This window comes from Lissotriton vulgaris, chromosome 2_1 (genome assembly GCF_964263255.1).
Source record: "Lissotriton vulgaris chromosome 2_1, aLisVul1.2, whole genome shotgun sequence".
Taxonomy (NCBI): domain Eukaryota; kingdom Metazoa; phylum Chordata; class Amphibia; order Caudata; family Salamandridae; genus Lissotriton; species Lissotriton vulgaris.
The window spans coordinates 754,392,393-754,414,945 of NC_141687.1; the positions used below are offsets into that span (position 1 = coordinate 754,392,393).

A 22,553-nucleotide genomic window follows, 5' to 3' on the forward strand; every position below is an offset into this window, starting at 1 on the left:
AGATGACAGGCCTTAAATTGGGTGGGCTAGACACTGTGACCTTTCAGCCCAGGAGCGGACGGGCCTTTGGATCAAGGTTTCCTGATAGCAGAGCCAGGTTATGCTCCACCATTGGAATCTCAGTAGTTCCCAAAGGTGTGGAAACTACAGGGCATATTAATGAGCCCCTTGCTCCACCAGAGAGTCACTGTTTGCAACACACAGGTGCAAGGGTGACAGCATTGGAGCTAGGCTGCTGAAATGGCGCCAGCGCAGGGGAAAGGACAGGAATGCACCGTATTTGATAAATCAAGTGCATTCCTGCACTCGCACTTTGAAGAAGGTAACTTGCTGCACTGCCCTATGCCAAAACTTCATAAATGAGGGCCAACGTGTTAGGTGGTGTAGGAGTGCCACCAATTCATGGCAGAATGCTCACTCGAATAAAAATGACACCCATAGATTTAATGACAACTTGCTTTACTCAAATAGTGACCCGTTTTGAAAAATGTAAAAATTGTGAGAGGATCGCAAAAATGTCAGTTTTGTTTACCTAAAAAAAAGATGAAAATAAATTAAACATTTTGTGTCAAACATATTTCGTTACGTAGCCATGTGATTCTCTTCTTTCATGTAGGTTCCACCAGAATTCTTTTGCGAACTGTGGGTTCAGGACGTAGAGTACCTACGGAGTCCCTGTATTGCTTTGTCCACCTATGCATCCATGTGTCACAAATTCAATATCTGCATTGAATGGAGGAATGCTGGCTTTTGTCGTAAGTATTTTACTAAACATTAAAGAAAGAAATCTATTGTGCCATCAAACTTGAAAGCAAAATTAGGTGCAAATCAAGAATCAGTTGTTCAACCATAGTGTCAATTTTTGAGCACTTATAACAATACTTTCCCCTGAAATTAGGAAACATCAGGTTTTTCTCGTCCAACAAGTTAATCTGACTGATTAATTTCCGTGTGCATTTTACTGAGCGCGGACCGTCAGTTGAGTGATGTGAGAAGCTCTTTCATTTGACCAGGGAATTTCTCATAACCGTTTGAATGAACGCATATGGCCAGCATGTGGTGTTTGATTTGTGGGCTCGCTCAGCATCTCCTAATTTTGTGGTTTAACTGGGGGGCATATTTACTAGAAAATGTTGGAGCGGGGAGCTGCGCCAAATTTGGCAGAGCCACACTCCGACATTTTCTAAACGAAGGGATGTGACGTATTTACTACAATACGGCACACCCCTGTGTTTTCTCCAGCACTAACATTAGCTGCCTAGTATCAATGGAGGCACCCTTGCAGGGAATGATTGTTCATTTGCAGGAAAATGTTCCTTCCTGCACATAAACAATCCACTATGGCGATTTGTTACTTCTATGTGTGTGATTTTGCAGCACACATAGAAGTAGCAAAACGTCCTTATTTAATGATTGTTTATGTGCAGGAAGGGCCACCTTCCTGCACATAAACACTCAGTCATGGTGTTTTGCTCTTCCTAGGGGTGCTCTAGAATACAGCACACATAGAAGAAGCAAAAACAAGGAGAAATAAAAGCATTTCTCCTTGTACACCATTCTAACCCCTGTTCTTCCATGGTGTTAGTTTTTGGCGCTGCCACAGATTTACACCGCCGTGTAAATCTGGCACAGCGTCAAAAAGCGGTGGGTGGTTCGGTGGAACGCACACAGCAACACCTTTTGCCATAGAGGACTGCGGCGGAAAGGGGCATATTTACAAGGTGTTGTTAAGCAACGCTAAGTGGCCTAGCGCCACCTCGTAAATATTAAAAATGGTGCTACGCCACCAGAGCGCCAATAAAAATCGACGTGTTGGTGGCAGTAGGGGCTTGTAAATATGTCACTGGGATTGCTAAATGCATCAAACAACACAGCTATTGCTGGCGCGGACGGTAAAGGTAGCAACAGTGGGATGGTGGGGTGGGGCAGTCAACCGACGACGGGATAGGAAAAATAAAATGAATAAATCAAACCACTTACCTTGCACTCGCCGACTCGGCGAAGTGGCAAGCGCAAGCTAAATGGTTTAGTTCATTTTTATTTTCTCTATCCCATCGTCTGTTGACTGCCCCCACGCCCCATCGCCCTGCCACTCCACCGCTCTTACCTGTACCGGCCGCGCCTGAGCTATAGGCATCCTAAACGACCCAGAGTTGCTTGCCATATGCCAATCGACACCTCATTTTCAGTAACCAAAATTGGTCCATATTTGTCTCCATGTTGGAACTGTTTCATTTTAATACACCAGATCATATAGTCTTTTCCCCAAACTGAAGTCAATCAACTTCGCCTCGGCTGGGTACATTACTTACAGCTTTCCATGGGTTATATAACTGTGAATTAGGTTTGCTCTATCTAAAAAGCAGCAAAGTTTCAAATAGTCTTCCATGGCCCACACTCTTTGTTTTAAATGTAAACGTCAACCTGACAGTATACTGTGTGCCCCACACAATCATGTTGCTGACATGGATCCTGTGCTTCTGGTATTGAACTCTTCCTAAGGTTACATTTATTTCTAATACTTTTTTCAGGGCTGTTAGAAATGATTGTTTCGCTTTTGCAAACATACTGACAGTTACTTCTGTAACTCATGTTAGAATATCTATGGTACAACACCACCATCTGCTGGCTATAAAAACGATACACATGTTCTAAAAACTAAAACCTGTATTTACTATTAGATTTATTTTGTCCCGATTCACAAGTATGCATGTGTAGTGTACTGTACTCATCGCCAATTTTTTGATATTGCCATTTCATAGTAAAGAGTGACTTTTACGAATGTCCACTCTCTCAAATGAGGTTGAGATTCCTATGACTGAAATTATAACTGTAAAGTAACTATGAGTCACTTTCCAGCTTTTTGTGTTTGCCGCTAGAGCAGAGCTGTCCCTATCAGTTGTGGGGCGGGGGGCAGAGAGGGGTGTAAAAAAAGATGAATAAAAACGTATCTCCTTGCCGTGTCTCTCCTCCGTTGTCTCTGCGTCTCTCCTGTCTTCTTGCTGTGTCTCTCCTAGGCAGGAACAGGAAGCACATGTAGGCTACCCTGACCAATCACCACGCTTCATTGTGATTGGACTGAGTGCCATGGGTCAGCGCCGAGCCAGGGAAAGAGAGCCTGGGCATGTTCTCCACCCAGACTGTAATGCAGCCTGGATGGAGAACATGCAAGGTATGCATGATTGTTTGGCCGAGCGGCCAGACAATTAGTCAGTGTGCCATGCCCTTACGTTGCAATTACCAAAGGGCCTCCTGGTAGTCGGTGGAGCGCTCCCTCCAGCCCTCAACCACAATTTCGGTCCGAGGCAGCCGGTGTGACTTAGAGAGCAGATCCTTGTCTACAGAGGTCAGTCCACTCTGCAGCAAAACCAGCAGAGCGGCTACTGTGACTGGCAGTGGAAGTTCTCTAAGAGTGCTAAACGAGTGCTTAAGAAAACCTAGCACCCTAAATGAAGGCAATCCACGACACCCACGCAGCGCCAGCTTACATTTCAGATGGAGTACTCTAAATTGCATTTCTGAAGACTATTCCTTTCACCAACTGTTATGTTTCTGTAGATTTTAACAACATTCCGACATGACGGGCTCATGGACAAATTCAGAGACATGTAGAGAGAGAAAGAATGAAACCGTACAAAGTGAGAAAATGCAGAAGACAGTATGATGGAAAAACGTGATAGATTGAAGTACTCCGAAGACTACTTCCCTTCCACACACCTTAGTAATGTTTAAATCATAGTCTAACATTTTTAGAATTCCATCATTTTAAACTCTAATTTAAAACAAAATATGTATTAATTACTCATGCATCTCATACTGCTAACAAGCATTAGTTACACCAACAGGACTGGTGTGTTTTAGGGTATGTTGGTTATTGTGTTGTATACAGGGGCGCAACTAGGTCTTAATTTCGGGGGGGGGGCTAACATGTCAAATGAAGGGGCGTGGCTAATGTTAATCAATGGGGCGGGGCTAAAATGGCAGATAATCAGGATCGATTAATGCTCAGGTCAAGCGGAGAAAACGTGGTGAATTCTGCATTTGAAACTGGACAACAATTAGAGCACACATTTGCTAGTCAAACAATGGGCATGGGATGCTCTATATTATTCTTTATGTTTTGCAGGTAACCTCCTCTAGCTCCAATAGCTCACACTTACAGTAATGCAAAACCTATTGCATTACAAATGCTTGTTTTAAAAAGGCAAAGTATAACATATCATATACAGTGATGAAAAACTATGGGGGAATTGCTGTGAGCTCTACTTCATGCAAAGGATGTTGTTTGACTACAATGAGCATGTAGTCAAACAGCTTCAGGAACCCGAGGATGAATGCTGTAAGAAAAAAAGTATGTATTGTTATGTAACATGGCACAGTTCCTTTTGCAAGTATGTGGTTCTCTCCCCTGGCAGAATGACACACTTTGGGCCCAATTATGATGTTGGTCGGAGTTACCTCCAACGGACAACATCGCGGATTTGGGGCCGACAGACCTCCAGTTGGCAGTCCCGACCGCATAATTACGATGCGACCACACATGGTGCGGCCACATACTCCCATTTCTCTATGGGAGCTTGTGCTGTGGCCGTAAACCTGACGTAGCACAAGCTCCCATAAAGAAATGGGAGTTTGTGCAAATCCCTGAACCGAGTGGCAGGCACCTCCCGGCAAATCCCTGCACCAAAAGGTGCCTGCCACACGGTGCAGGGATTTACAGGCCGCTATACCAAGCAGACTCTGGCCACAAGGTTAGGCCCTTGGGTCTTTCACTGATCCCAAAGTAACTTTAGTCATATCATCAATGATGTTAATAGAAACTTTATATATAGTATCATTGAGGATTTATTTGTGCTGTAATGTGTCAGGTCATGAGGAATGCATTTCAGGGGTGGGAGGTAAAATAGTGTGGGTTCCTTTAAAGGAGAATTCCAAGCGTTTTAAATTTTGTGCCATATATGTAAAGTCAAGACAAGCTGATTGCTTATGTTGTCAGTCTACATTCAACACATCCTTAACCTTAACAATGTTTTTACTTTTTTATGAATGTCTATGGTTTTTGCAGGGTATACTCTTTTATGAGCCCACTTAATCCACTGGGCAGGACCTTTGTTCTGAACCTACTGTGTAGGGCCTTTGGACATGCGCAGCAGGCCCTGGATGTCAGATGTTGCCTTGTTTGAGGGCAGAGGCCATTGCAAAGAGGGTATGATTTTCGGCCCCCTTTATTGATTTACAAAAAAGGAGCTCAGCAAATATACACAAAGGCATAAAAAGAACTTTCTTTTTTATTTGTGTGTTTGCACTGATCAGAGCAAATGTAGGTAGAAGCTCAATAGGGTAGTTGGGAGAAACAGTAGGAAAAAGGTGGACATTCGTTTGGGTGTCTATATGTACATGTCTGTGTTTATCACAGGACCACCTGTGCAGGCCTACAGCCCTTACACTACATTTGCAAACAGCTCAGATGCGCATTCTCCTACAGTTTTTCAGATTTTGAAGTAACACTCGCCACATTTTCGAAATTTACAGAGCAGGTGTATAAAAGGGTTTCTCTGACATAGCTGTATGAACTGTCAATATATTTTACAGCTTTACTATGATTAAAGACACTTTGCATGCTGGGTCTCGAGGACACATAAGTAGAAAACTAAAGCTGCAGGACCGATAATTATTCTGTAGCTGGCTTAAAGCTGGGAAAGGCTATGGTGACCCTCATGACAAGGGGATAGGCAGCTACGGCTACCCACGCGCTACCTACGCTGCAACAGTACGCACTGCCAGAAAGAAATATAAATGGCTTCTACCTTTTCAGGTAAAAAGACTCTGAAACCTAGATTAAGAGCGAGAATTTTACCGTCTCACCCACAGGAAAGCAAACCCGTGCATACATTTAGTTTGGAGACTAATATTTGTGGGCATGATGGTTTGACATAACAACATAGGATGCTTTCGTAAAGTTTTTTTTTGTTCAAAATATTTTATTAAATTTTACAGCAGAGATATACAGTGGTAAACAAAATAAATATGCAGCTTTCGTAAAGTTTTGGGTTTTGATTATTCGGAACCGTCTTTGCTTTCATAGATTCTCAATTTAATATTTAAAGTAATGGTTGTCTCTGCACCACAGTCATTCCACTAGGTCCAAGATTGGGTAGACTTTGTTTCAAGCAGTGAGATTCTGAGAAAGTTTTTAAAGAATACTGTCGATTTGGAAGGCAGATTAACAGACGGATTATATCTGGATAAGCTTGCCCCCTCAAATTGTGAAATGAGTATTCCTCAGTGATATCTGTACAAACTACAATCGAGAAATTCGTACATGGACATTTCAGCTTCCTAACCTGCAAAGTTACTAGCACTGCTATCTGAAGGATCAGGATGGAAGAGTACATAATATCTGTAGAAATTGTGTTGAGTCAGTGTAAAGTGTGGAAAGTCGATTCTGCTGGATTACTCTGGCTTGTTAAGCATTAAAAAAGGATAGATGTGGGGACTTCATTACTTGGTAGGCTCTTACCCAGGATGTGGAGAGGGTTCAATAGTTGTGTATTGCAGAGCATTTGCACGTCATTAGTGTGTTACATGCATAAATGTGCATATGTTGTTTGAGCCCAAGCCACATCCCTAGCCATATGCTTGCCGCTTTCCTTTGCCCAGGATAGAAGTTGGGTTAAACCACTGGGTAGAGGCGGGTCAGGAGAAGGGATTATGCTAGACTAGGATTGCAAGAGAGCCTGCATTTATGAGGAGCGAGGCTCAACTACCCGGTCTTCGGACCATGGAGCGCCAGGTCACTGTGGTCCCAAATATACACTCAGGGAGTGAGATGGACTCAATGAGGGATATGGAGTCAGTAACTCAGTGCAGTGTGCCTGGGAGGTGCTCTTGGGAGGGACTGGCTCTATCTTTTAGTGCAGCACTTGCTTATTGCTGAAAGCATAAGAGGCATAGAAAGAGAACATGAGTCTGCAAGGCGCAAGTGAGAGCCACAAGAAAAAGCTAGAAAGGATAGTGATTGTGGCCCTAACCTCCAGTATAGTAGAGTTTGTGGCCCCCACTGTTTTAGCTTCTAAACTGGAATGAAGGGGGCAATGGGAGAAAAGTAAAAAGAGGAGCAGCAGAAATGTATCCATACAGGTTTGTGATATTGGAGAGAAATATTAGCAAGTGATATTTTGTGTGTGTGAGAATGAATCCATTTGGTTCCCTAATCCAATTGCCAACATTCCGCCTATTTAGAGACCTGGTGTTTCTCTCTCTCTCTCTTCTCCCCCTCTCGCCCTTCTCTCTCTCTCACCCTCTCTTTCTCTCTCTCTCTCTCTCTCTTTCACTTCCCTCCCTCTCCCCACCACCTCCCTCCCAGATACCTGGACGTGCATCAAATTAATTTAGTGCATTGAAGCCACGTGGATGCTTCAGTACAGATACCAGTGTGCACTGCGACATGTGCACGCAAACATAACTCCACTGCCATCGCAGCCTGTAATTAGTTCCTGCGAAAGTCCCTATGCTGACACATTGACACCCGAATACAACCTCTTCTTAACACAAACATTCATTTCCAAGCCTGATACCGCACCCATGTCTATTTTCAACATACACAACAATGACATCACAACTGCTCAGCCACAGACCTCATTAGTCGTGTCGGCTTAAGCAGCACACCTCAGTGGAGCGTCAACTCTTTGCCCCTGGCCTTCGGGCCTTCGGGCTATGCTTAAATTACTCTTGGATGAGACGTCTGTCCCCATTGCATCCACTAACCTGGGCCCCAGCAGCAGAGGAAGGCAGCTGGGTAAAGCACAACTCGCCGCTCGGACACTCTAATCAGATGACAAGAGGTGGGGGCAGGGGGTTCACTTTAACTGTTCAGACTTCAGAGGCTGGCTGGCTCCGGCTGCTGGGCCTCTCCGAAAGCATCATGAAAATGACTTTCTCGGCTCCGATGCGCAGCCTTCTTTCATCATTTCAGTGCGTGTCAAATTAGCCCGGGCTGGAGAAGACGACGGGGGGGGGGCTGAAGCCCGGTGAGCCCAATGGGTGTTGCGCGCCTGGTTGTATATATGGTTATAGTAATTGTTCTCTGGGGTGGGAGAGATGCAGGAGGGTTAGGGTTGTGAGGGTAGTTTCAACAACAAGCTGACCAATGCTATAAAATGTGCTTTTTAGGCTAGTGTGTGGTCATGAATGATCAGATCATCTTCTGAGCAGCATCAGTGCCTGCCTGCCCTTGGTTACTGAGAACTGCAGTCACGCAGTGTGTCTCAGATTAGCGTTTTTCCATTTCTGGTGCTCCCAGCAGTTGTAAGTTCTTCTTAGAGTTTCTTGTTGCTCAAATGGGTGTAATTTCTGAAATGTGTATGTTTCTCTCATCTTCATTGCTTGACTTTTGCTCCAGAGAAAGTGTCACTCTTAGCCGTTGAAATGTCACTCATAATTAAACTCAAATTATGAAAATATCACACATAGCAATCTGAAATCTTGGCAGCTATGAAGGGGAAAAAACATCCTGCCTACACCACTCAAGTTTACAAGCAGGGACAGCCTTAGTAGAGCAGCCCGGTAAAAAACAAATGGCCCGTTTTCGCCTGGAATGTCTGCACTACTAGTCCACAGTAGTGAATGTCTGTGGTGCCTTGCCAGCTTATACAACGGAGGGCTAAACACCACCAGATCAGCGTGGGGGGCTGCAGCCAGTGCCCCGTTCGGGTAATGAAACAAGTTAAAATTGTTTTCTTCCATGTGTTGAGCAGCACATGAAGAAAGCCTGTGAGGCGGCGATGACATAAGGCTTGATTGATCACAAATTTTGATCCGGGCAAGGCTTGCATGCTAAAATAAAAGGGGTCATGAACATGAATGACAAAGCTCACCTCGCGGAGCCAGGCCGGCTCAAATCTATATTGCATAGCATTGATTTCAGTCAGAGAAGATCCGCGCGCGGGATGATTTTAAGTTACAAGCCATTAGCTCCCTCTGCTACAGGCTGCCAGGCAGCAGGGGATTGAAACGACAGAACACCGACGATGATGGGGGTCGGGGGAGCATGAGAGGGCCCGGCCCACCTATGGGATCCATGGTACCACCCCTGCGGTAGTGAAAGCAGCATGCACACTGCAGCTAAACTTTAAATGCTGCCCGTTCACAGCACCACCTTGTTATAAAAGTGTCTTGCCATTGGTCACTGAAAATGACGTCATTGTTATCCCGGCCGCGTTTTTGGGGTGTGTTTTTACACTGTAGAGCGGTACTGGCGCTCACATGAACCACCTGCCTGCCGGGAACTGGCGCATCACGCGCTGACACTTCCTTTCAGGAACAGGACGTGAGCTCACAACCCACCACTGTTACTGGGCCTGTGCTGCTAGCGGTGGGAGCAGCAGAGCCGGCGCACAGGTGTGACAGGCACCAGGGCGGGTGTTAGGAGCCTGGCTTAAAGTGGCAAAGCAGAGTGAAACTAACAGAGTGAAACTGGTATTCATTTCATATGCGTGAGAATGCATTTCAGTGCAGTAATGTGGAACACCACACTGTTGTAGATGATTCTAGGACTCTAGTAAATATTCCCAATTTCATGCCCTTATGTGGTTATATCAAATCATACCCTTATATAGGCATAAGAATCGTACCCATATTAAGACATAGACAATGCAGTCCAAATACGGCAAGGCTACTCCCATAGACTCCTAGAAAGCACAACGTGTTCTTAAACAAGCCAAGCCTCCAGCAGCCCGGGAATTCTCCCTGCTTCTGTATTGATTTGTCCTAGAACTCCTGGAGTCCTGAAAGAACTGCAAGTTCTTAGTGACGTCTTATGTCCAACCTTACGTCAAACTCGGCACCTTCCAGGTATAAATATACCAGCATCTGCCTTAAGCAACACACGGTGGTTTGGAGCAGATTGGCTATCTACTTGCCCGACGCCCTACTGATGCGAGTGCCAAAGGAAGCCGACTCTCCCTGCTGACGCACTGAGAGAGACACTATCTTTTCTCCTGCTGAGAAATCCAGCTCCAGTGTTCCGGTCACCCTTGCGGGTTGCTGGGAGATTGAGTCCTGAGAGAGAGAGATACAAGACCTCCTTCATTCTATAACCAAGGTACGGAGCTGATTAGACCCATAGAGAATTCTTGATTCAGATTCTTGGCAAAAACTATAACTCATCTACTCCTTCCCTGTACTAGGCTTAGGTTAGGTACACCGGGGTAGGCATATCTTAGAAACACCAGTTGAATACGTTTAGTCATTATTTTATCATTGTATGTATTTTATCCATTTTAAGTATCTTATGGCTTAGAAACCATATAAATGTTTTTACAGTATTATTTCATAATACTCATTTTACTCTACGCACTTTACTTTATGACAAGTATTGCAATTGTGGCAATTCACTTCTCTTGCATGAGAAAGTAGACTGCTCAATAAATAACCACTTTTATTGAAAACTCCTGTCTCTCTATTTCTATACACTTCTGGTGAAACTAAGCATGCACGATTGACTGAGTGAAATAGCTATCTATGGTTTCCGCGACTCTGGAGATATTCTCCCTATTCTGGGGGAGCAAAGTTGTCATGTTTATGCGGTTGTCATAAGCTAATCCCTTCTTGTCTATCGAGGAAAGTTAACACCTTCCTGTTCACTCGAGAAAGTTTTTAGTGACCTCTGAGCTAGCTGGCATTCATAATTAAGTCTAACATATTCAATAGAGACCTAGTCAACCTCAGTCCTACGTCTACACTGTCGTTTATGTTATTCCAATGCGCAGAGCCTATTGGGAATATAGGAACTACACTACAACACTGAAATGCGCTAGAGTCACGCCTGATGCGTGATACTTGGCAGGCCTGCCACCATTCCTCCCCTCTGCTCTGTGAGCAGAGCAGCTCTGAGCCACCCAGCAAAGATGCCATAGCAAGAGCACATAAAAACAATATATCAACGAGTTAATATCATTTTATTTTTCCTTTACTTCCATTGCTGAAAGCAGTGGTGTGACGCTCCCCTGCCTTAGCGGAGGAGTCGCCACTGCTCCCTACAAGAAAATATAGGAAACCTGTGAACTGCCCAGTGCCAGGGTAGGTTGGGTAGTTTGCGTGGTTCTCCCTGGACCCCATCTTGCCAGAGAGAACCACATGAAATGTAAGAACTGTATTAAATGACTGAAATATTCTGTTTTAAGCCTCCAGTACTGCTCACATCGTGATTGAACCACATAAATTGAATACTATGGAATGGTTTACTTGCAGTGAACGACAATGCCGCCCTACAAAGGTTCTGCATTCTGTGCTGGACTGGCCTGTCAGGCTGTCTAGCTCTGTGGCACTGCCAGATGGGCAGGGCCGGACTGGGAACACAAACTAGCCCTGGTAATTCTGCCGGACGGCCCCAGAGAGAGGGGGAGAGAGAGAGATGCTAGCAAGAAGCAGCACTGCTTCCGTTTTAGCAATGCTGCCGGTTTTGTTACAGGGGGCCGAAAACCAGCCCCCAGTAACTAAACTGGCCCGCCACTTGAAAACCAGCCCCCACCTTTCCGGCCAACCAGAAAAACGCCAGGTGCCCGCTACGGCCAGTCCGCCCCTGCAGACGGGACAGCTTGAAAGTACCCGTGTGTGGGTTGTTTTCTGGTCCTGTCGTACCCATGGGACCAAAGAATCCACCGCTGTCTGCTTTCTATTGCTCTTGATGTTTCTGGTAAACAAACAGCAGCATGGGAAAAATCTGGATTACTGTGGGTGATGGCCGTTCACTGCAAAGTTTATATATGCAATTAAAGGCGTACTCCGTGCTCCTTAGGAATACTCCCCGCTCAGGAGTATATAACAATAAATGAGGACAGCACTGACACTGAATGTGCAAGTGTCTCCTAGGGCACTGGTGAATTGGTGCTGAAAAAACCAGCTGATGTTTAGTCAATAAAGTTTTTCAATAAAGTTTTCTGCACTTCTAATCTTCACAAGTATTTTATTCATACTCATAGAACTTATTCAATGTAATTGCATGATCACGTTCATTGTTTATCCGTCAAGGATCATATATATCCAACTTTCTTATTTTTCATAAGTCAAAAAAACATTCCTTCCAATGCATTTCGGCCTTGGGGCCTTCATCGGGGAAGTCTGTGAAACAAAGAATGTATCTATCACTCCTTTGTACAACACAAGAAAATATATCAATAGTGTATGCAACACAGCTTTTATCTGATATAGCAACAAAGTTACTTTAACTAAACGAAAAAGCTGTTAAATTTAAATACATAAACAAACGAAAAGCTACCCATTGTTCAGGGAACTATTTCATATGGCTACCCTCCCTGCGGTATTTCACAATGTTGCAGTTGAAGTCATATATTTAAAACGCCATCGCGTATTATTCTTAGAGATGTTTAAGTGATGGAAATATATCGGGTGAGAGTGCTCAATAACGGTGGCACTATACTAGTTCTTGTTCATGCCCAAACATTATAAAGATTTACGCGCTTGGTTCTGAGTTAATATGCTCTGCATCGGCTGCTTACCGGAATTATGTTTCTCGTGGCGTCTTATGGCGCGGCGTTGTGTTCCACCATCGGTTCGGGGAAGTTCGCGTGTGACGCGTTGGGGGTGTGTTTAAATGTGAGTTACGCAAGTGTTCTTTAAAGTGACCGTGCGGTGAGGTCTGGATTAGCCATTTGTGACCTCAAACCACAGAGCTGGATGCTCCTGCAAGTGTCCATGCGGCGGGATAACATATTTATGCTGTAATGATCTTATGGTCATTGCCCACCACTTATATGGAAGGCTCCAACGAGTATTTGAATCATGGGTAGGCCAACTCCTACCTAATCAGCTATGAAAAATTATGAGATGTGGGTGGAATCCTACAGTGGAAAGGAAAAGCTCAGAATCCAGGTTAGCAAGTAGATGGTATTGGGACTCAGATCGCATTGTCAGGTTTCAGTTTAAATGTAAAACAAAGAACTGAGCGTATTAAAGTGTTGAGGACAGCACACGCCACTTTCTCCAATGAGCTTGATTTGAAGAGGAAGCGATACTTATTTGATATTTTTTTGCTTACTGTGCCATCAACTACATCTATGTATCATATCGAAGCTCAGGGTTCCTATCTGTAAAACTGGGACACAGGACAACAAAAAAACACAGGGGCATATTATCAACAAAGGGCGTTACATTATCGCCGCTTTTATCGGTAGGAAACTGCCGATAAAGCGGCGATAATGGGCTTGATAATATGCTCTATGAATTCCAATCGAAGCCCATGTTAGATGTCAGGACATGTAACATGGGCTTCGATTGGAATTCAATAGAGCATATTATCAAGCCCATTATCGCCGCTTTATCTGCAGTTTCCTGCCGATAAAAGCGGCGATAATGTAACACCCTTTGTTGATAATATGCCCCACAATTCACAAAGATTAACATGAGTGTAAGTGGCTCATGTCAATTCAAACTTGTAAAAGTTGCATTTGTGGTGTGCTTTACAATTCACATTTGCATTACTCAAAGACAACTGTAATGTGTGCAAAAGTAATGCAGGCAGGTAGGACAGAGTTAGAAGATAACTTAGATAAGACTATCAGCGTGTGATTTAAAACCAAGCAACAAGCGTGATATGGAGACAAAATGGACCAATATTGTCTACTTAGAGTGAGTTTTCTTATGGCAAATGTCAAGCAACTCGGGGTTCTTTAGGAGGCAAGTGTCTTTGACGTTTTCCGCGGTTGGAAGGGCTTTTAGCAAACGTAGTTATATCACCAAAGGATGTGATACTCGCTGAGGCCACAAATCAAATACCACAAGCCAAAGGGCCATTGGTGGACAATACAAAAAATGCATTAATGGAAATAGCTGCACGAACCTTCCATGCAAATAAAAGGAGCATCTCACATCACTTAACAAATGCCCAGCGCTCATCTTTGGAATCAAATAAGTATAGAAATAGATGAGTTGGAGGAATTTGTTTTGTGAACAATTACGTTATGGCCTTTTCACCAACTGCATTTGTAGTACGTTTGTTGTACTAGAATAGTACTACTGATGTACTGTAAAATGCCATTCCCTAACCTACGTATTAAGGTCTATGCCTTCTCTTCTGCTGTCTCTTTTGTGCGGAGATCTCCACCTAGACATCGGAGATCTGTTCACACATGGGTGGGCGTTATAGTTGCAAATGTGAGAGAGGCAGACAGAAGCAGCTGGAAAATGAGGATGCTTAATGCAAAAGGTAAAAGGTTAAAGAAGGACCAAGGAGGATTTAAGGTAGGGCTTGTAAGAAGTTTAGGGAGAGACATGCACACACCCACAAAAAGGTGCGCCCATTTCTATTCACAAACTGCTCTTCTATAGTTACTACAACCAACAAGACAAGCATTTGCAATGTAATAGGTCTCGCAGTTGTGAGTTTGAGCTATTGGCAATGTAAATGGCAATGCGTTTTATTTTCTGAAGACACACCTGCATCCGTCTGGCCCAAGCGCCCCACGACCTTGTTTTTAACCCAATATGAAGCGCGTTGAGTTCATTGTGCTCGCCATGAATTCCTTAAATAAAGGCAGGGGCGCGAGATGGCGGAAGAGCACACCCTGCTGCCTTAGCGGAGGAGTCGCCACTGCTCCCTATAAGAAAATATAGGAAACCTGTGAACTGCCCAGTGCCAGGGTAGGTTGGGTAGTTTGCGTGGTTGTCTGTGGGCCCCATCTTGCCAGAGAGAACCACATGAAATGTAAGAACTGTATTAAATGACTGAAATATTCTGTTTTAAGCCTCCAGTGCTGCTCACATCGTGATTGAACCACATAACCCACCTTTCTGGCCAACCAGAAAAACGCCAGGGGCCCGCTACGGCCAGTCCGCCCCTGCAGACGGGACAGCTTGAAAGTACCCGTGTGTGGGTTGTTTTCTGGTCCTGTCGTACCCATGGGACCAAAGAATCCACCGCTGTCTGCTTTCTATTGCTCTTGATGTTTCTTGTAAACAAACAGCAGCATGGAAAAAAATCTGGATTAGCCATTTGTGACCTCAAAGCACAGAGCTGGATGCTCCTGCACGTGTCCATGCGGCGGGATAACATATTTATGCTGTAATTATCTTATGGTCATTGCCCACCACTTATATGGAAGGCTCCAACGAGTATCATGGGTAGGCCAACTCCTACCTAATCAGCTATGAAACATTATGGGATGTGGGTGGAATCCTACAGTGGAAAGGAAAAGCTCAGAATCCAGGTTAGCAAGTAGATGATATTGGGACTCAGATCGCATTGTCAGGTTTCAGTTTAAATGTAAAACAAAGAACTGAGCGTATTAAAGTGTTGAGGACAGCAGTATTATTTTATTTTTCCTTTACTTCCATTGCTGAAAGCAGTGGTGTGACGCTCCCCTGCCTTAGCGGAGGAGTCGCCACTGCTCCCTACAAGAAAATATAGGAAACCTGTGAACTGCCCAGTGCCAGGGTAGGTTGGGTAGTTTGCGTGGTTCTCTGTGGGCCCCATCTTGCCAGAGAGAACCACATGAAATGTAAGAACTGTATTAAATGACTGAAATATTCTGTTTTAAGCCTCCAGTGCTGCTCACATCGTGATTGAACCACATAAATTGAAAACTATGGAATGGTTTACTTGCAGTGAATGACAATGCCGCCCTACAAAGGTTCTGCATTCTGTGCTGGACTGGCCTGTCAGGCTGTCTAGCTCTGTGGCACTGCCAGATGGGCAGGGCCGGACTGGGAACACAAACTAGCCCTGGTAATTCTGCCGGACGGCCCCGGAGAGAGGGGGGGGGAGAGAATTGCTAGCAAGAAGCAGCACTGCGGAGATCTCCACCTAGACATCGGAGATCTGTTCACACATGGGTGGGCGTTATAGTTGCAAATGTGAGAGAGGCAGACAGAAGCAGCTGGAAAATGAGGATGCTTAATGCAAAAGGTAAAAGGTTAAAGAAGGACCAAGGAGGATTTAAGGTAGGGCTTGTGAGAAGTTTAGGGAGAGACATGCACACACCCACAAAAAGGTGCGCCCATTCCTATTCACAAACTGCTCTTCTATAGTTACTACAACCAACAAGACAAGCATTTGCAATGTAATAGGTCTCGCAGTTGTGAGTTTGAGCTATTGGCAATGTAAATGGCAATGCGTTTTATTTTCTGAAGACACACCTGCATCCGTCTGGCCCAAGCGCCCCACGACCTTGTTTTTAACCCAATATAAAGCGCGTTGAGTTCATTGTGCTCGCCATGAATTCCTTAAATAAAGGCAGGGGCGCGAGATGGCGGAAGAGCACACCCTGCGGCCCCATGTTTGGGCTGCACTGCTACCCTCCTGCGCACTTTCTTTGCCAGGATCCCTACGTGGTCTCTGGACTCCTCACACTTCTTCTAGAACAAATACTCCTGAGGATATCACACACAGAGATGCCCATAGTCTCACCACACCGGTAGTGAAGAAAGCCCACCTGACCCACAGAAGCAACATTAGGGCTGAAACATGTCGACCACCTTTTTAACAATATTTTAAAGGCGGGAGATCCATAACTAAACCTCATTACGCACTACAACCAATCTTTTAAATAATATCTTGGATCCAGATCTATTAAACTCACACCTGGCTGTACGAGTATTTTTTAGTCACCTTGGCCTATGACACTAGTATCCCTGATCACTACTGCACTAACCAGGGGTACACCTCCGGGTGGAGAAAGCATGAGCACTAACCCCATGATGATGCTGTCACGTGATTAACAATAGAGCGGAGTATCAAGATATACCGCTACCTCTACCATCTGCACGTGAATGAGCGTTTTTTATTGGGACACTGAAAAATGAGAAATGCTAACCCAGGTTATACAGGACAAGTGATCCATTCCTTGCTTGATTTTTGTGTATTTTAGTAGAAAAACAAACCCTGTGAGGCTCCTTTGTTGTTGTTGAGCAGGCCCCAATACCGTTGTGCAGTGGAAGCTTTGCTTTCTGCACCCAAGATACAGTCAGATGACTAAATCAAGTTGCTTCCAGGCGATTGGCCTTTTTCTATCTCTGATGCTCCTTCATCTATGGTTTGACTCACTTTTGGGATAAAGAACAGTGATAAAAAAATCCTCCCTGCCATCAGCATGACAAACTCTGTCAAAACTCGTAAAATAGAGAAAGAATGTCGTCCATGCGTTGCCAGTTTTTGCCATGCAAGTTGGGGATTTTTGGGGACTTTTAATGTACAGCACCACACTGATTTACATTACAGTACTGGACAGAATAAACACCAGCCGACATTCATAAATTCCTGACAATTTTTGCCCGATGCCTCATTAATGGCCTCTTCTCAAAGATGCCCAATATCGGCTTCGTTCTTGTCCCTTGTTTTTCGTGATACTCAGTAACTGCATGGAATAACATTCAGTACTTTTCAAGTTGGATTACTGGGCGCACATTAATCATTTCCATATATTTGTTTCTTCTCCAACAGCTTTTCTCTGCCCTGAACATAATGTCTATCATTCTTGTTTGTCAAGCTGTGATGTTCCAAGAACTTGTCAGAATAATGGTTTTGGTTTACAAGACGCAGAACCATGTTCAGTGTTGACTGAAGGCTGCATCTGTGGAGAAGGAAATGTTCTTCACCGCCCTTACTCTACGCTCTGCATTCCAGAGGAAAAGTGTGGTATGTGTTGATCCATTGTTCCAGCTACTCTGTCCAGTAAAATCATTTTGACTTCTGGTGTTACCAAATATCCACTAATTTTTGTGGCAATGCAAATATTGAATGGCTTTGAATTTTAAATTGCGTTAGATCAAATGATTGTTAATTATTTCAGTGCACCTTTAATAGCAGATGATAGCTAGCATACCATTTACCATTCAATGAGACCATGATTTCTGAAAGAGGATGCAAAGGGCCAGTAGACTGAAGAACCCTTTTCGGTAACTGAAGAAATTACATTTAGACATTACAAGTATCACTCTCCAAATGCAAAATATTAGTTGAAAGGCTCAAACATGGCTACTTCAAACAGTGGTAATTTTTACTGTCTTTGTTTTACTTTCTTTGTGGCAGAAAATGAAACTAAAGTGCATATTTATAAAGGTTTTTGAGTCACTCTTGCAAAGCGCAAAGGGGCGCAAGGGTGAAGCAAAAACGTAAGAGAGATTTAACAAGCCACGCAAGGCCACCTTGCGTGGCCCCGCATGGCTTAATAAATCTGGAGTAACGCAAGGCAGCTCAAATCGCTGCCTTACGTTACTCTGCCCCAGGGAGGCATTACATGGGTGGAGCATCGGTGTTCCCATGCATTCATCCATGGATGTCGGCACATTCCCAGATGTACCCACACTGGTAAACCTGGGAATGCATCAAAATGCTATCCCTTCCACGGGTAGGCGCAACGAGGAGAAATATCTTTATTTCTCCTCATTGTTTCCTCTTTGTAAGTGCACTGCATTTTGCTGCACACTTAAAAAGAGGAACATGATGCCTCTGAGCATTGCTTTTGTGCAGGAAAGGGCACTTTCCTGCACAAAAGCAATCCTACCTACAACCACATTGCAAGGCTCGCTTGATTGGCGCTAGGCAGCCAAAAGGGCACCGGCATAAGGAAAGGGCCGGAATGTGCTGTATGATGTTAACTACAGCACACTCCTGACCTTTCACGCAGAGCAGCACAGCAAGGCGGCTTGCTGACCTGCGCTGCATGAAAGTTTGATAAATATGGCCCACATTTTCTTCCACTTCACCCTTGCTTATTATTTGCTAGGTGTTCTTAAGCATCTGTTTTTTTCAAGATGTCTATGATGATCTTTATATTCCTCATCTTGGTTTGAGGGCTTTCATGTCTAACTTTGACACTAGTTCAAGAGTAACACAGGAAATGACTTTAAGTAAAATAAGAAAATGAATTCTCAATGTGCAAATGTGATATTATTAGCTTGTGTCACTACTGAATCATCGACTAAAGCTGCTGTCCATTGGCTAACAATGTTGACATTTACAAAATATCCTTCTAGATTAATGTGGAGCTCCACAAATTATTCTGGGTAGGGATATCTGATCACCCTGAGATTACTGCTTTCCTCCATCATATCAAGGAATTATTGAGAAGGAGTAACTTGTGTCTCCACAGATCACAGAAAGAATGCTATTCTTTGGCCAGTTGTGTCCATGTTAAGTACCTGTCTAATGGGCAGGGCCATTGGGCAACTCCCCATACCTGAAGTAGGAGTTGGAATTATTGAAGTATCTATTGTAACCCAGCTATTTTCTTTAGTCCACAAATACATATGGAATCAAGAATGTAGACCATCAGCCACACATGTTCAGGAATCCCACAAGGATAACTTTGTAGAGGCCTCAGTGTTTTCCTGCTGGGGTTACTGCAGTTATGTAGACTGGCCTCCTATGAACCAGATGAAACATCTTCTACTAGTGCAAAATACATACACAGAAAATGTGTCCTTTCATTAAAAGGTCTAATCACTGAACTGGTGTAATTTGTGCTCTGGCAGTCAGTAACACAGAGGGTTATCTTCAAATTGATGTGCACAACTGAATGGGTGTAAAGTAGAGTTGGTGGTTTAGCCGCTCTGCGGCTGACACTCGCGGAGGGAGCAAGTGCGAATCGGGGTAAGTTACTTCAAGGGTGCCATCGTTAAGAAAGAGGAATAATACCAGCTGAAACATTGCTCCTGCATGGAGTCTTCTCTGGTGCCTTGGCCTGGAGAGTGATTACAAAGGGGATGAACATGACATGCGGAGCTCCACACCCTAAAATAAAGAAGAGTAAATGAAAGGAATCTGCCTATGGAAATCAGAGCAGAGGGAGCGGGTGGGGCCCTTTGTGAAAGAATCCTACTACCTTGCCGAAAGTGTCCAAAGAGATTAAGTGTGTTCCCTTCATGGTAAGATACTCTCACATAACAAGCATCTCATTTCCCAACTACTGCCTATCCTCTGACAAGTAGGTGAGGCTGTAAAATCCTCGGGCCCGTTCATGGTACAGGAGAGGAGAGCTGGGGCTGCATTACGAATAGGGTAGTGGAGTGTGCTGAGAGTAGTGTGTCAGGGTGAGGCAGGCCTGTGATCTTTGTATGTAAGTTACAGGCTGCTTTGCCCTCTGTTGCCACCTCCCACAGACTCCCCTCTTACATATGCAGTGAGAAGGAACACATCAGCACTCCTCAACACCAGAGGAACTATCCATCAGAGCCTGTGCCAAATTCCCAGTTGCAGCAAAAGCTTCAGTTCTGACAGAGCACACCGCTCAGGAGCCAGGGCTGAGTGCAGGGGCTTGACACTGCCCGGCACTAAAACAGGATCCAGTAATTCTGCCCGCTCGTGGTACTCCATGGAATTTGGTGGAGTTTTTCAGTAACTTCGCGGAATTCCGCGGAGTGAAACTCCACAAGCTCAGCCCAGGCCTAGTGTAAAGATGGAGACCTATAAGGGGCAATCGAATCACAGCAGCATCATGCAGCAAAAAGTGCTTCAGAACTAAACCCCAGAGAGCATTGATCAAAAAGGGTAACAGCATCACTTTAGGCACGGAAGAGGGTTGAAAACCAGATTGTTCTAAAGAACATTGTAGCTACAGTGAAGAGGACAGGAACCCACACCTAAAACCTTGAGCTTCCACCAGCAGGTGCCCGGCAGTCAACTGATACAATAATACTCTCAGTAGCGAGTCACAAGCAAAGCTCTCCTGAAGGCTAAGGCCTGACCTGCAGTCCTGGAATGAATTCCAGAAAGCTGTCAAAGTGCTTGGTTGATTGCTTTTATTCAGCTCTAAATTAATCTTGTCAATCTACATGTCATCTTGTTTTGAAATAACCACAATAAAATATACCTTTTAGGTTTGTACCAGACTAGTATCACTATAGACTGCCGATTTCAAATCCCCAATTTCTAATCCAAATTACCTTACTGCATGTGGGGAGGTTACCATGACTCTATTCTATATCTTGAGACAATATGGTTTCAATCTTTGTTATGGTGCCCCTTCATGCTGAAGTCTAGCTGTGGCCAATATAGTTTTATTTATTTTACATCCACATTCAAAAGTTGTGAGTTTTTAACTTTCTAGTGGACTTACCATAACAAGTGGATGTGCAAACACAATTACGCTGGAGTCTGGGGGATCTGCAGAAGTTTCTTGCATCTTCCAGTAGTCAGGTGCTCGTCCTTTGTGCTTTGCAAATCTATAGGCCTATTTACAAAAATATGATGCAGTGCGGCGCAGCAAGCCATGGTGCTGCTCCAAGCTGAGTCATTTTAATAGCACAGGAATGAGTCATAATAACAACAATACATTACATCTGTGTGCTTTCCCCTACACTGGCGCACATTTGGATGCTATGGGCCAGCTCAGGCACCCTTGCGTCATGTTGCAAGGGTGCCTGCATTGCGAGGATGATGAGGGATACCTTCCTGCACAAAAACATTCATCAATGGCACTTTCCTCTTGCTATTTGGGATCATTCTGCAGCACACATAGAAAGAGGAAAAAACAATGAGAAATACAAGTATTTCTCCTTGTTGCACCACTCCTATGCCTCCGTTGGGGAGGCGTAGGATTCTGATGTATTCCCAGCTTTTGCAAAACGTTTTAGATGTTGGAATGTGTCAAGTTCCATTGATGTTGAGTGGAAGGACCCACAGTAACACACATGTAACGCCCCCTTTCACACAGAGTGATGAGTGAAAGGGTCCATATTTACAAGGCCATGAAATGTAACGCAGGGTGACTTTAAGTGGCCTTGAAATATGGGCATGCACACTACGCCACCAGTGATTCAAACAAATTGACCACCAGTGGCGCATTGACCCTGTAAATGAGGCCTTGTAAATCTGGGAATGTGACAGGTTCCAGATGAACACCTCCAGCAAAACTCAAAGAATGCCCCTTTCACGGACAGTAGTGCGCAAAAGTGGACCATATTTACAAGGATTAGAAAAGTTACACCGGTGACTTTAAGTGGCCTTGCAAATATGAGCAGGCACACTGTGCCACTGGCGCTTCAAAAAAATTGCCCCCTCTCCCCCCACAGCGCAATGGCCTTGTAAATGAGGCCCTATTATTTTTGTAACCCAAGCAGTCTGTGTGCTACATCAGTAGTTCTCTCCTGTGGGTTGTTTCTTCTCAGAACTCTAGAAAAGGATCCGCATCAATTAATCTCTGAAATGAACGAAAGGCAATGTGCAATGCTCTATAAAACCATTTAGTAAATAAGTACATATTTCGTAAATGTCCTGTAATGTATTATTTTTTCAAGCCCTTCTCTATTCATCTATCAAGGACCAATCTGCTTTTCAGCTCTGGTGTTAGCAGCTGTACTCAAGTGCATAATATTCTACCATAGATGAAATGCTATACATTCCTTCCATTATGCCTATCAATGCCAGTTGGATCTGCCTATTCTGTAGTCAATCACAGAGTATTTGCGCCACCACTTGGTGGGGAGAGTCCCATGAAATGGAGAGCAATGACAAAAATTAGAAAAACTGCTGTCTAATAATCATATAAGAGGCAAAGTTTCGAGTGCAGTGAAAGGCACAACGCTTTGAAACAAGAAGC

At 44.2% G+C, this 22,553-nt stretch overlaps 1 protein-coding gene across 1 annotated transcript in view; it reads left to right on the forward strand.

Moving 5' to 3' along the window:
• The window catches only part of OTOG (otogelin), a 1,187,449-nt gene that overhangs the window by 852,512 nt on the left and 312,384 nt on the right, over positions 1-22,553 (forward strand). The window contains exons 40-41 of the mRNA XM_086954148.1: positions 617-755; positions 17,456-17,650. Coding sequence (XP_086810274.1) covers positions 617-755; positions 17,456-17,650 — 334 coding nt within the window. The remainder of the gene's footprint in view (positions 1-616; positions 756-17,455; positions 17,651-22,553) is intronic.